The sequence below is a fragment of the Bubalus bubalis genome, chromosome 1 (genome assembly GCF_019923935.1).
Source record: "Bubalus bubalis isolate 160015118507 breed Murrah chromosome 1, NDDB_SH_1, whole genome shotgun sequence".
Taxonomy (NCBI): Eukaryota; Metazoa; Chordata; class Mammalia; order Artiodactyla; family Bovidae; genus Bubalus; species Bubalus bubalis.
In genome coordinates, this window is record NC_059157.1 from 47,524,699 (window position 1) to 47,539,304 (window position 14,606).

The 14,606-nt window shown below is 48.3% G+C and overlaps 1 protein-coding gene across 2 annotated transcripts in view; it reads right to left on the reverse strand.

Moving 5' to 3' along the window:
• Positions 1-1,868: 1,868 nt before the first annotated feature.
• Positions 1,869-14,606, reverse strand: part of IL10RB (interleukin 10 receptor subunit beta) — a 29,075-nt gene continuing 16,337 nt past the window's right edge. Inside the window, exons 6-8 of one of the 2 annotated variants that reach the window (XM_025281485.2) lie at positions 8,805-8,962; positions 3,649-3,704; positions 2,745-2,876 (exon numbers count right to left, since the gene is read on the reverse strand). In XM_025281485.2, coding sequence (XP_025137270.1) covers positions 3,663-3,704; positions 8,805-8,962 — 200 coding nt within the window. In that variant the 3' untranslated portion in view covers positions 2,745-2,876; positions 3,649-3,662. Of the gene's footprint in view, positions 2,877-3,648; positions 3,705-8,804; positions 8,963-14,606 lie in introns of both variants that reach the window. The other variant, XM_006048244.3, reaches the window with a different exon arrangement.

Consider the following 14,606-nt stretch of genomic DNA (forward strand, 5'->3'; position numbering starts at 1 on the left):
GAGCCTGGCAGGCTATGGTCCATGGGGTCGCAAAAAGTCAGACAGAACTGAGCAGCTGAGCACGCACATATGGGCTTTGAATTCCCCCATACTTGGTAGGAGGCTGTTACCCTTGCGGTCTCCAGCCAGTCAGTCTCAGGCTTCAGCTGGTCCCCTTGAAGCCCCTCAGGACCTCCCAGCCCTAGAGGATGAGTGCTGCTGCCAGTCCCTCTGCTGGGGAACCACAGAGATGGCTCACCCCTGTCGTACCCCTACGCCCACCTGGGTGGGCTTTTAGGACTGGAAAATCCATATCCACTCTGCTTCGCTTTGGGAAGCCTGCTCAGGGTTTTAGCTGCAACCATTAGCAACTGACTGGCTAAAATGAGTGTCTCAGCCTGATTTGGGGGAGCTCACAGAATCTCAGGAAGGGTTGGAGGAACAGCCTTGGGAGGTGAAGGCAGGAACAATGTCCAAACCAAACCCAGCAGAGAATCTGCCTGCAGTGTCAGAGACCCAGATTCAATCCCTGGGTGTGGAAGATCCCCTGGGAAAGAGAATGGCAACCTACTCCAGTATTCTTGCCTGGAGAATCCCATGGACAGAGGAGCCTGGTGGCCTACAGTCCATAGAGTCGTAAAGAGTTGGATACGACTGATCGACTAACCCTTTCAACACTTAACTGCTGGTGCCGAGTCTCCCAGGCTACTGGATGCTTCCACTGGAACCCTGGCCTCTACTGCTGCCCTGCACGCCCCTCCCCATCTCCCAACTCAAAGTCCGGCAGCTAGGGGGCTGCAAAGGAGCAGGTGGCATTTTGAGCCCCTAAAAAGGGAGAAGGGTTCACACTTTCCAAGATGGAGACTCCTCAGACACATGAAGGGCTTTAGGCAAGGACTGGATGAATGGGCAATAAAGGAATATTCCTTTCCTTCTCTCCCAAGTCAGAGACATTCATGTGCATAGAACTTGATGGCCTTCCTGTCACATCTCCTTCAGCGACGATGAGCTGAACTGGGGAAGGGAACTGACTTCTCCCCTGTCGTTAAGACTAGCTCCAAACCCGAGTCAGGGGCTGAGAACCCAGAACGTGATTGCTCCCTCCATCACTGAACGTAGTTTAAAAACACTGAACAGGTCAACAAACTTTTGACCTTCCCCCCATGTTGTTTCCATTTAAAAAAAAATGTCAAATTACTTCAAAAAGTGTTTGTTTTTTTTCTCTATTTTGGGGAACTTTGATTGAGCAACCTGGCCCAGAGGAAGGGACATTTGTTGCTGACCTAGGTTTGTGAAGTCAGTCATACCCATGAGATGATGCAGCTGATAAGATGAGTTACCATTTATTGAGTGAATGCTATGCGATGGCACTGGGGTGGGCATTTTTCACTGAGTGTCACTAATCCTTGGGTATTTTCATCTTCATGTACAGATGAGGAAACTGTTAAGCATCTGAGGTGGAATTCAAAGCTGATGCATATGTGCTCAGCTGCTCAGTTCTGTCTGGCTCTTTGTGACCCCATGGACTGTAGCCCACCAGGCTCCCCTCTCCATGGGATTCTCCAGGCAAGAATACTGGAGTGGGTTGCCATTTCCTCCTCCAGGGGATCTTCCCGACCCAGGGATTGAACCTGTGTCTCCTGCATCTCTGGCATTGATGGGCGGGTTCTTTACCACGGAGCCACCTGGCAAGCCTGGAATTCAAAGCTGAGGGCCTTCTCTTTTCTGAAGCTTCCCAATTGCTGTCGGGCCCCTGTGCCTGGCACAGTTCCTGGCTGACCGCCAAGCAGGCACCGAGGAATATCCACTGAATGAGTGAACAGTAAAGACAGCATATGAGACCTGGTTCACACTAACAGCCACACAGATGGAGTGCCACTTAACGCATGTGGACTAAATAGAGAATAAGGCTTTAATTGAGCACCAGCATTATACGAAACGTGTCCGCATAGAAAAATAAACCCAGTCCAAGTGTCCCTGAGAATCCAGAGTCTTCGCTCTGTACAGTGCTTGGTGATAGCGACTTCTGAGTCGACGCCATTTCTCCCGTCAGAATGTCGGCACTCTCAGATTCCACAGTGCCTTGGTCTTTCTTCCTCATTTTATATATTTTTGTTTCTAACCATTTAAAACTTTTTGTTTTTTTTTGGTGGTTTTGTTTTTTTGCCACATGGCTTGTGAGGTCTGAGTTCCATGACCAGGGACTGAACCTTGGCCCTCGGCTGTGAAAGCATGGAGTCCTAACCACTGGACCTGCTGGGGAATTCCCTAAAACCTTTTTATATTAGTGAGTACACAAGACTGAGAATCATACCTCCGGTGGCCAACCTCAACCTTTGTTTTTTTTTTTTCTGGCCACATCATGTGATATGTGGGATCTTAGTTTTTCAACCGAGGATGGAACCTGTGCCCCCTGCATTGCAAGTGTGGAGTCTTTTAACCACTGGGACAGATCATCAGGGAAATCACAGTGGCCAACTTTTTTTTTCAAATCATTAAGGCCTCTAAAAAGTGGCAGGTTCCCAAGGTTTTGCCACATGAGCATTTGGAGTCCAGCTCCTTGGCAGTGTGGACGCTGTCCCAGCGTCTGTGTGAGCTCTCCATCTGGGGTTTACTCAGGCGGTCTCGGCCCGCTCTGGCTGGCTGCTCTGATTGCCCTTGCGGGGAGACAGGACAAGGAGGGGGTCACTGCGCCCGACTGAGTGTGCTCCCTCCTCAGACATCAGCTGGAAGGACCCCTGCCCACGTCAGGTCCTGAGACCGCAGCTGGCCCCAGGGTTCGGCTTGCAGCTTTCAGACACGTCTGTGATGACGCTCAGCTTGTCAAAGACTTCATTCTCATCAGACAGTGGGAAGGAGAATAAGAGAAGAGTGCTGTGATGAGGATGGCTCATGAACTGTAGGGAGGGAAAAAAGAGCCAATTAACAAATTTTCCCACTTCTTTTTCTGGGCTCACAATTTTCTACACAACTCCTGGCTGGAAAATGCTGTTTTAAAAAAAATGTAACAAGAGTATGACAGTTCCTCACAAAATTAAAACCAGAATTACCGTATAAACCAGCAATTCCACTTCTGGGTATACACCCGAGAGAACTGAAAGCGGTGTCTCAGAGAGATACAGTAATACATCCCCCTGTCTTCAGAGCGTCATAATTCATGAGAGCCAAAGGTGGGAGCGGGCCAAGTGCCCACCCACACGTGTGCATGCGCTCAGTCGCTTCAGTTGTGCCCAGCTCTGTGCGACCCCACGGACTGCAGCCCGCAGGCTCCTCTGTCCAAGGGGATTCTCCAGGCAAGAACACTGGAGTGGGCTGCCATGCCCTCCTCCAGGGGATCTTTGCGTGGATCAGTTTCTTCCCAGATATCAAACCCACGTCTCCTGGGTCTCTTGCATTGGCACGTGGATTCTTTACCACCTGGGAAACCCCATCCACGTATGACTGGACAGATATTGTGTTGGCCAAACATTTGTTTGGGTTTTTGTTATGTCTTCCAGAAAAATCCAAACCTTTTGGCCAACCCGACAGAATGTAGTCTATCCATATAATGCAAATTTTTCAGCCTCAAAATGTAATGAAGTTCTGATACATACCACATTGTCGAGGAACCTTATGCTAGGTGAAATACGCCAGACACAAGAGGACAAACAGGGCCATGATTCCACTTACATGAGGTACTTAGACTAGGCAAATTCCAGACAGAAAGTAACGGTGGTGGCCAGCGGCTGGGGGAGAAGGGAGAGGGGGACTTCTATTTAATGGATCCGGTTTGTTTTGTGAGATGAAAGAGGTTCTGAGGATGGAGGGTGAGGAGGGTTGAACAACAATGTCCATTTACTCTACCACTGAAGCGTACGCTGAAAACTGCATATGGTGCAAATTTTACGTTATGCGTGTTTTACCACAATTTAAAAAATTCGACAATAAATCTGCACCTCCTTTGCTTAGTGATCACAGGTCCTCCTCTGACAGTTCCTCTTATAAACCCGGAGGGAGACTTAGGGATGATCCCGATGCTGCCCGGGGCATCCTTGCCTCGAGGAAGCCGGCTTGGGATACCTGTGTCTTGGAATAAGTCACTCTCCTGTGCTCCCCAGCACCCCGAGTGTCCCTCTGTTCAGCCTTCAGCCCTGTGCCATTCAGTACGGCAGCCACCAGCCACATGGAATGTGGCTGGTCTGACTCTACGTGTGCTGAGAGGTAAAACACACATCAGATTTTGAGGACTTTGTATGAAAAAAAAGAACGTAGATGTTTCGACAAATGAAAAAAATTACTGATTCCATGTTGAAATGATATTTTGGATATATTGCGTTGCATAAAATGTACTACTAATATTAATTTCAGCTGTTCCTTTCTGTTTGTTATTTACTAATGGGAGTCTAATTGCCTTACAATGTGGTGTTAGTTTCTGCTGTACAGTGAAGTGACTCAGCTATATGTATACATACATACATGTACATATCTTCCCTTCCCTCTTGGGCCTCCTCCCCCTCCCCATCCTGTCCACCTACGTCATCGCAGAGCCTGAGATGAGCTCCTTGCGCTTACAGCTTGTTCCTGAGAGCTATCTGTTGTTGTTTTGTGTTTTGCTTTGGTTTTCTTGGCCATGCCTCATGTCATGCAGGATCTTAGTTCCCCGACCAAGGATGGGATCTGTGTCCCCTGCAGTAGAAGTATGGAGTCCTAACTACTGGACTACCACGGAAGTCCCCTGCTCCTTTTCACTTTTGAAGAAACTGTGCATGCATGCTCAGTGGCTCAGTTCAGTTCAGTCACTCAGTCGTGTCCGACTCTTTGCGACCCCATGGACTGCAGCACGCCAGGCCTCCCTGTCCATTACCACCTCCTGGAGTTTACCCAAACCCATGTCCATTGAGTCGGTGATGCCATCCAGCCAGGTCATCCTCTCTTGTCCCCTTCTCCTCCTGCCTTCAGTGTTTCCCAGCATCAGGGTCTTTTCCAATGAGTTGGTTCTTCAAATCGTGTAACCAAAGTATTGGGATTTCAGCTTCAGCATCAGTCCTTCCAATGAATATTCACGACTCATCTCCTTGAGGATGGACTGGTTCGATCTCCTTGCAGTCCAAGGGACTCTCAAGAGTCTTCTCCAACACCACAGTTCAAAAGCATCAATTCTTCGGCATTCCGCTTTCTTTATGGTCCAACTCTCACATCCATACATGACCACTGGAAAAACCATAGCCTTGACTAGACGGACCTTTGTTGGCAAAGTAATGTCTCTGCTTTTTAATATGCTTTCTAGGTTGGTCATAACTTTTCTTCCAAGGAGCAAGCGTCTTTTAATTTCATGGCTGCAGTCACCATCTGCAACACTGTTTCCACTGTTTCCCCATCTATTTGCCATGAAGTGATGGGACCAGATGCCATGATCTTCGTTTTCTGAATGTTGAGTCTTAAGCCAACTTTTTCACTCTGCTCTTTCACTTTCATCAAGAGGCTCTTTAGTTCTTTACTTTCTGCCATAAATAAGGGTGGTATCATCTATCTATCTAAGGTTATTGATATCTGTCCCAGCAATCTTGATTCCAGTTTGTGCTTCATCCAGCCCAGCATTTCGCATGATGTGCTCTGCATATTAAGGTAAATAAGCAGGGTGACAATATACAGCCTTAACGTACTCCTTTTCCTATTTGGAACCAGTCTGTTGTTCCATACCCAGTTCTGACTGTTGCTTCCTGACCTGCATATAGGTTTCTCAAGAGGCAGGTCAGGTGGTCTGGTATTCCCATCTCTTTCAGAATTTTCCACAGTTTGTTGTGATCCACACAATCAAAGGCTTTAGCATAGTCAATAAAGCAAAAGTAGATGGTTTTCTGGAACTCTCTTGCTTTTTCAATGATCCAGTGGATGTTGGCAGTTTGATCTCTGGTTCCTCTGCCTTTCCTAAATCTAGCTTGAACATCTGAAAGTTCACAGTTCACCTACTGTTCAAGCCTGGCTTGGAGAATTCTGAGCATTACTTAGCTAGCATGTGAGATGAGTGCAATTGTGCGGTAGTTTGAGCATTCTTTGGCATTGCCCTTCTTTGGGACTGGAATGGAAACTGACCTTTTCCAGTCCTGTGGCCACTGTTGAGTTTTCCAAATTTGCTGGCATATTGAGCACTTTAACAGCATCATCTTTTAGGATGTGAAATAGCTCAACTGGAATTCCATCACCTCTACTAGCTTTGTTCATAGTGATGCTTCCTAAGGCCCACTTGACTTCGCATTCCAGGATGTCTGGCTCTAGTGAGTGATCACACCATTGTGGTTATCTGGGTCATCAAGATCTTTTTTGTATAGTTCTGTGTATTCTTGCCACCTCTTCTTAATATTGTCTGCTTTTGTTGGGTCCATATCATTTCTCTCCTTTATTGTGCCCATCTTTGCATGAAATGATCCCTTGCATTTAGAAATTAGAAAATCTCTAATTTTCCTGAAGAGATCTCCCATTCTATTCTTTCCCATTCTATTGTTTTCCTCTATTTCTTTGTATTGATTAGTGAGGAAGGCTTTCCTATCTTGCTTTGCTATTCTTTGGACCTCTGCATTCAAATGCGTATATCTTTCATTTACACTGTTGCCTTTAGCTTCTTTTTTCTCCTTATTGCCAAATTCAGACTTAAATTGAAGAAAGTAGGGAAAACCACTAGACCATTCAGGTAGGACCTAAATCAAACCCCTTACGATTATACAGAGAAAGTGACAAATAGATTCAAGGGATTAGATCTGATAGAGTGCCTGAAGAACTATGGACAGAGGTTCATGACATTATATAGGAGGTAGGGATCAAGACCATCCCCAAGAAAAAGAAATGCAAAAAGGCAAAATGGTTGTCTGAGGAGGCCTTACAAAAAGCTGAGAAAAGAAGAGAAGCTAAAGGCAAAGGTTATATAAGTATGTAATATCTCGGGGCTTCCGTGGTGGCTCAGAGGTAAAGATCTGCCTGCCAATACAGGAGACACAGGTTAGATCCCTGGGTTGGGAAGATCCTCTGGAGAAGGAAATAGCAACCTTCTCCAGTATTTTGCCTGGAAAATCCCATGGACAGAAGAGCCTGGCAAGCTACAGTCCATGGGGTTGCAAAAGAGTTGGACACGCCTTAGTGACTAAAGACCAACAACCGCATACTACCTCAATCTTGATTACAAAGCCTAAAACAGTTATTATCCCAGAGGGGGACATTCCCACGAGGGGACACGTTAGGGATTCCATTAAACTATAAGTTATAGCTGCCATCTTCTCACGTCAGGATCCTTGTGCCAAAAAATTAGCCGGCCGGGAATGCAGTCAGGAGTCACTACTTGGGTCATCAGGAGGAGAAAAGGCTGCTGCTACATGATGGGGCCCGGGGGGAGGGGCGACTCCTGCCCAATTCTCATGGCACATGGAGAAGCACCAGAGCCGGGGTCTCTGGTGTCCTGTGACCAGGGGCTCAGTCTTTATAGAGCGGAGGGTCTGAGTCGCCCCCGTCAGGTCAGCAGCGGCTGGTCAGGCGAGAAGAGACAGCAGAGCAGTGAGATCACGGGTGTCACTTGTGCCTTTGGGACCAGCCGCAGCGGCGGGGCTGGCCCTGCTCCCTTAACCTTCCTCTTGTAGCCCTCCCCGGGGGAGGAGATCTACTCGGCCCTTAGAGAAGCTGCGCCCCGGGTCCTAGCGGTTTACGTGAGGCTGGAGCAGACGCTGCGATGCGCCACCCTCACCCCAATCTTTAAGGAAGCAGGGCTTGCTCCGTCAGCTGCTGGGAGTGGGGTCCCCCCACCCCCTACCCTGGGAGGGTCCCTGAGCTGAAGGAACTGCTCCATCCGAACTGTGCCTCCTTCCTGGGGGAGCCCACACCCAGCCCAGGGGAGATGCGGGCTTCACTTCACATTTCCTTTCACTTCATTTCTAATGAGAATATAAGCAAGATTTCATTTCTTCAAGCCGCTTCTGTCCTACAGGCTCTATCCAGGTACATTCTTTCTTCTACCCAAACGTTTTGAAAGTAGCTTTCCTGTAGTTCAGTTGGTAAAAAATCCACCTGCAATGCAGGAGACCCCGGTTCGATTCCTGGGTTGGGCAGATCCCCTGGAGAAGGGATAAGGCTACCCACTCCAGTATTCTTGGGCTTCCCTGGTGGCTCAGCTGGTAAAGAATCTGCCTACAATGCAGGAGACCTGGGTTCCATCCCTGGGTTGGGAAGATCCCCTGGAGAAGGGAAAGGCTACCCACTCCAGTATTCTGGCCTGGAGAATTCTATGACTGTATAGTCCATGGGGTCACAAAGAGTTGGACATGACCGAGCGACTTTCACGTTCCCTTTTTTTTGTTTTTTTCCACTTTTCTGGAGGAAAAAAAAGAAGAACTGCTTTCCTAAAGCCTGGGACACACATCCTGTAATTTCAGTCGCTCTCAGACACTCCCCGCTCTGACATTGCTCCTGCCCCTCTGCTGTCCCTGGCTGTTTTCTGGCACTCAGCCCAGAGTCCTCTCTTTCCCATCTTTTCTGCTCTGAGCTCGGCTTGGTCCCTTTCTGCTCCGGGACCAGCCCCTTGGCTCTCTGATGACTTGGGGCTCCAGGCATGGAAGGTCAGAGAAGGAACAAACATCCAGGCTGGAGGGAGGGCTTTTAGGAACAAAACCTTGCCCCCCGCCCCCTCCCTATAGAGCTGTTCCCTGAGCTCATACTTCTCTGAAAGGGCACCAGGAATGGGTGGGACCTGTGTGCAAGGCTTGTGTCATCCTCCAACAAACCACACCGGGCTGAGTTAGGCGGCTCTGATTGTGAAGGTCAGCGTGTTCTTACGCACCCACATCTGGCTCTGTGCCACTACCTACCTCTTTTAGGTGCTGTGGAAGAGAATTCCTCGGGGGGAAGGCGTGCCTGGCCTTCCTGTAAACACACCGCAGCAGGAAGAAGCAGCCGAGCAGTAGCAGGAGAGCGGCGCACACGGAGGCTGCCAGGACGCTGGCCACCATCCAGGACGGGGTGGTTTCTGCAGGGATGAAGGGCTCGGTCATATTCGCGTCATGCCCGGCTTGGGTGATGGTGACCTTAACGCTCTTTTCACCATCATCTTCTAATGGTAACCCCTTACCGCTGGGGTGGGGTCGGGGTGGGGGGCACAGGTGTGTCTCAGAAGGAAACACAGCAGCTATTTGAGGATCTGGAGGTTTTCAAGTCTCACCCTTTCCTACCATCCTCCAAGTTGGGTTTCTGGGGCATGATTACTGATACGCCCCAAAACGCAGCAGCTGCACGAACTCTGATCCCCATTATCTACCCACAGGGGAGCTATCAGCTCCCTGTTCTGCTGTTCCATCAGCAGATAATGGGGCTCCCCGGGCTCCAGAGCCCCAGGGACACACACGTGCTACAGTATTTTGTACTGAGAACTGCACAGGGGACCCCACCTGACCGCCTGCACGCAGAGACCTCCCCTAATGCTAGTGCGGTGCCCAGCAGCCTAAAGCTGATCTCTGGGTGGCCCCCTCCCTTCCCCAGCACCTCTGTGAGCTCCTGTCTGGAAAAACCCGAGGCTACCAAAAGAATTCACCTTTGTTCTACCAACTCTTGACATTCCTTTCTTAGTGCACTTTCCTAAAAAGCTCAGGACTGTAAAGCCTTCCTCTCTCCCAGTGAGACCTAAATTAGCTCCTACAATCCAGGAGTGTCTTTCTCAAGGATCTGGAAGCCAATCCTTTGACATGTCATCATCAGGATGGAGCATTATGACAGAGGAAGAGTCTCTGTCTCAGAGTCTCAGTGGGAAGAACACCGCAGGTGATAAAATCCAGCAGCAGATGCAGAAAACGGCCTAAGTGCATTAACACCACCTCATGTACCCACCCAGTTTCGGTCATTTGTCACTTCCGTGACCCCGATCTCTTTTCGTCCCGATTCTCAATTCTGTCTTTAAAATGCCCCATCAGCTCTTTCCCCTCCTCCAGTCACGAATGAATCAAATCTGTTTTTACCACCTTAACTGATGTCCAGCTTTATCTTGGACTGTCTCCAGGGGGTCACCCTTGGTGGCCCAGTTCTCCTCATTTAGCACCAGGCCCCTTTGCCAGCTGCCCTCCTGGCCTCCCTGTGACCAGCCCTGTCAGCCAGCACCACCCTCCTGATGCAAACTGAAAGCATTTGGTGCTGGGAGAGGCCAGGAGAATGAACCCTGCCCTGGAAGAGCAGGTCTCTCTATGGGGATTGCGGCAAAGTGTCAGCTCTTACTTCCCCAGGGCAGATCAAAGAACCCTGATGGGCACACAGTCTTGGAGCCACCTGGACGGCAGGCCCCCTGCTGGCCTCTCCCAGCACTTGGCACACTGTGTGGCCACAGACACTCCTTAAACATCTAGTGAATGGTGAGGGCACCCGTCATGGGGAAGAGGCTGGACGGGCCTGGGGCCCCTCTTGCACTGTGATTAACACCGACAGTGACCTTGCAGCCTGTCCAGCTTGTGCCCTGGCCAAGTTCAGCGAACTCACGCCTTATCCCTGCACCCTATGAATTCTCATTTCACTTACTAGAATCGAGTGGTGGTGCCTTTAGCAGATTCAACTCAGATGGGTTTTCTGGGTGGATACAGGGTCGTGGGGCAAGGGAACTGGTGGGGGTGGCCCCCAGGCTTTACGAGAGCTGATGATGGTAGGTCTGCTTGCGATCTGACGTCCCAGCTCTGGAGGAAGTTCCAGGACCCATCTATTCATCTCTCTATCTTTCCACTTAATATTTCTGTGGCTCTCTAATTTGCCATACATCAGAATTACTCATTAAACATTCATTAAACATTGACTCCTGGGCCCCACCCTGGCACGGTTGGTGACACTGTGATGATTCCCCTGGGGGCAGCTCCTGGGTCTCCTTGGGCCTCCAACCCAGATGTTTCAGCATCTTACACAGGACATTATTCCATGGGCACAACCAGTTGATGGTGATAAAATTCAAAAGATGCTTTTGTGACTTACCAAGAAGGGGGAATGGGGAAGGAGAGAAAGTTAGAAAGACAGTTAAGTCGCTCAGTCGTGTCTGACTCTTTGCGACCCCTGGCCTGTAGCCCACCAGGCTCCGCCGTCCATGGGATTCTCCAGGTAAGAATACTGGAGTGGGTTGCCATTTCCTTCTCCAGGGGATATTCCCGACCCAGGGATTGAACCCAGGGAAGGAGAGGGGATACTGCTTTACACAGGCTGTGACTTATGGAAGAATCTGGTACTGAACTGAACTAGTAATCAACACTCTCTGTGTGAAGCTCTTAACTTGCCTCAGTCTAGCTGGCCATGCCTCAGGTGAACTCCCTTTTCCTGTCTCACCCTCGGGCAAGTCTTGCCTTGGCTTCTGTATTTGTAGACATGGGTGGAGATGTTACTTCCTGTTATTTACTGGTTGAGCTGACTTCAGGCAAGTTACTTCATCTCTCTGAACCTTCACCTTCCTTCCGGGAAAAGGGAAAAGAACCTTTCCACACTTTCACTGAAAACTTGTGAGGTTTAAACAGGAGAACTACATTTAAACAAACAAACAAACAAAACCCTAAACTGATGTTCAGTCGGCTATTCTTTTCTTTTATAAAATGTCTGGATTTTGTTAGTTAATGAGTGATCATTTAGAGTTAGAAGATATTTGAAATACTTTTCTTTTTGGTCCAAGTGTGTGCCTCATGCCATGTTTCATGACATAAGCCTTAAGTAATATTTAAAGGTGTGATTTTATTTTTAAAAAATTTTTATTTATTTGGCTGTCAGGTATTAGTTGCAGGGCTCTAGAGTACATGGGCTCAGTAGTTGTAGCTCAAGGGCTAAGCTGCCCTATAGCACGTGGGATCCTCATTCCCCAACAAGGAATCAAACCTGCATTGCCTGAAATGGAAGGTGGATTTTTAACCACTGGAGCATCAGGGAAGTCCCTAAAAGTATGATTTGAATAATGTCCTTATTAATAACAGTAATGATACCTAACCTGTATTGTGGGCTGACTCTGTGCCTGGCACTGTCCTGGGTGACACCTTTGATTACTCTCATCTTGTAGATGAGGCAATGGAGGCAGTGGGCAGTTCAGGATCTGCCCCAAGTCACTCACTGTGTTGGAATTCACAGCAGGGAAGGATGGGACACGGAACCAGGCACGTACTCAGGCCTGGAGAAAGCAGTTGGCAGGTGTTTAAGAGGAAAGAGCGAAGATCCCAAAGTCAGGATTCTAGTGATTTAAACATGATGGGTGCTCCCAGGGCACAGAATTCTCATTCAAGTACAAATGATTCACGAGTGGAATAAAAAGGTAGGCTTCTGGGAGTTCTCCGGCAGGCCAGTGGGTAGGACTCTGCGCTTTCACTGCCAAGAGCCTGGGTTCAATCCCTGGTTGGGGAACGAAGATTCCCACAAGCCTTGCGGGGCAGCCAAAAAAAAAGGTTTTTTTTGGCTTTTATTAAGGCAGGCTTTTGTTATTTAGAGGCACTTGCTGAGAGGCTCAGCCACAAGGTGGAACACAGGCAGGTGGAACTTAGCCTCGGACAGCAGTGCCTCGGCACTAGCTGGGGGCTACAGAAAAAACAGAGAGGCAGGGAATCCCCGCTAGAGAGACGGCAAGACTCCATCTTCTATGCGGCTCTGTCATCCTGAGAAACTGTGCTTAATATTACTGCAGAATACTTCTGGATGACACTGGAAAGATCACGTGACCGGGTGAGATGAGAGATTTCTGGATTTGGGCAAGTAACTTTGTTCAACTACAAAACAAGGGAAATAAACCTCAACAAGATTCAGGAAACTCCAGGCTGGTAAGCCTGATTCAGTGTCCAGAAAAAAATAACAAAAATGGATCGTTAAGTGGCTACTTGTGGTTTAGTCACTAAGTCGTGTCCGACTCTTTTGTGATCCTCTGGACTATGGCCCACCAGGCTCCTCTGTTCATGGGATGTCCCAGGCAAGAATAACTGGAGCAGGTTGCCATTTCCTTCTCCCAGGATCTTCCCAACCCAGGGATCAAACATGCGTCTCTTGCGCTGGCAGGCAGATTCTTTATCACCGAGCCACTAGGGAAGGCCGAAATTATGGCAAAGTTGTGCTTGACTCTCTGAGATTCTATGGACTGCAGCATGCTAGGTTTCCCTGTCTTTCCCTATCTCCCAGAATTTGCTCAGATTCATGTTCACTGACTTGGGGATGATATCTAATCATCTCATCCTCTGCAGTGCCTTCTCCTCCTGCCCTTAATCTTTCCCACCATCAGGGTCTTTTCCAATGAGTCAGCTCTTGGCATCAGGTGGCCAAAGCATTGGAGTTTTGGCTTCAGCATCAGTCCTTCTAAAGAATGCTGCTACTGCTAAGTTGCTTCAGTCGTGTCCGACTCTATGCGACCCCATAGACGGCAGCCCACCAGGCTCTCCCATCAGGGTTAATTTCCTTTAGGATTGACTGGTTGGATCTCCTTGCAGTCCAAGGGACTCTCAAGAGTCTTCACAGGCACCATAATTTAGAAGCATCAATTCTTTGGCACTCAGCCTTCTTTATGGTCCAATTCTCACATCCATACATGACTACTGGAAAAACCATAGCTTTGACTATCCAGACCTTTGTCGGCAAGCTAATGTTTCTGCTTTTTAATACGCTGTCTAGGTTTGTCATAGCTTTTCTTCCAAGGAGCTGTGCTGCATTGTGCTTAGTTGCTCAGTCATGTTCGACTCTTTGCGACCCCATGGACTGTAGCTGGCTAGGCTCCTCTATCCATGGGGATTCTCCAGGCAAAAATACTGGAGTGGGTAGCCATGCCCTCCTCCAGGGGTTCTTTCCAACCCAGGTCTCTTGCACTGCAGGTGGATTCTTTACCATCTAAGCCACCAGGGAGGCATCTTTTAATTTCATGGCTGCAGTCACCATCTGCAGTGATTTTGTAGCCCAGTAAAATAAAAACTGTCACTGTTTCCACTTTTTCCCCATCCATTTGCCATGAAGTTTTGGGACTGGATGCCATGATCTTAGTTTTTTGAAGGCTGAGTTTCAAGCCAGCTTTTTCCATTTTCCTCTTTCACCCTCATTAAGAGGCTCTGTGGTTTCTCTTCACTGTCTGTCATTAGAGTGATATCATCTGCATATCTGAGGTTGTTGATCCTTCTCCCAGAAATCTTGATTCCTGCTTGTGATTCATCCAGCCTAGCATTTCACATGATATACTCTGCATATAAATTAAAGAAGCAGGGTGACAATATACAGCCTTGACATGCTTCTTCCCCAATTTTGAACCAGTTAGTTGTTCCATGTCTGGTTCTAACTGCTGCTTCTTGATCAGCATACACGTTTCTCAGGTAAGGTGGTCCAATATTCCCATCTCTTGAAGAATTTTCCACAGTTTGTTGTGATCCACACAGTCAAAGGCTTTGCATAGTCAGTGAAGCAGATATTTTTCTGAAATTCTCTTGCTTTCTCTATGATCCAATGTATGCTGGCAATTTGATCTCTGGTTCCTCTGCTTTATCTAAACCCAGCTTGTACATCTGGAAATTCTTGGTTCGCATACTGCTGAAGTCTAGCTTGAGGGATTTTGAGCACAACCTTACCGGGCTGTGAAACGAACACAACTGTACAGTAGCTGGAGCATTCTTTGGCATTGTCCTCCTTTGGGACTGGAATGAAAACTCACCTTT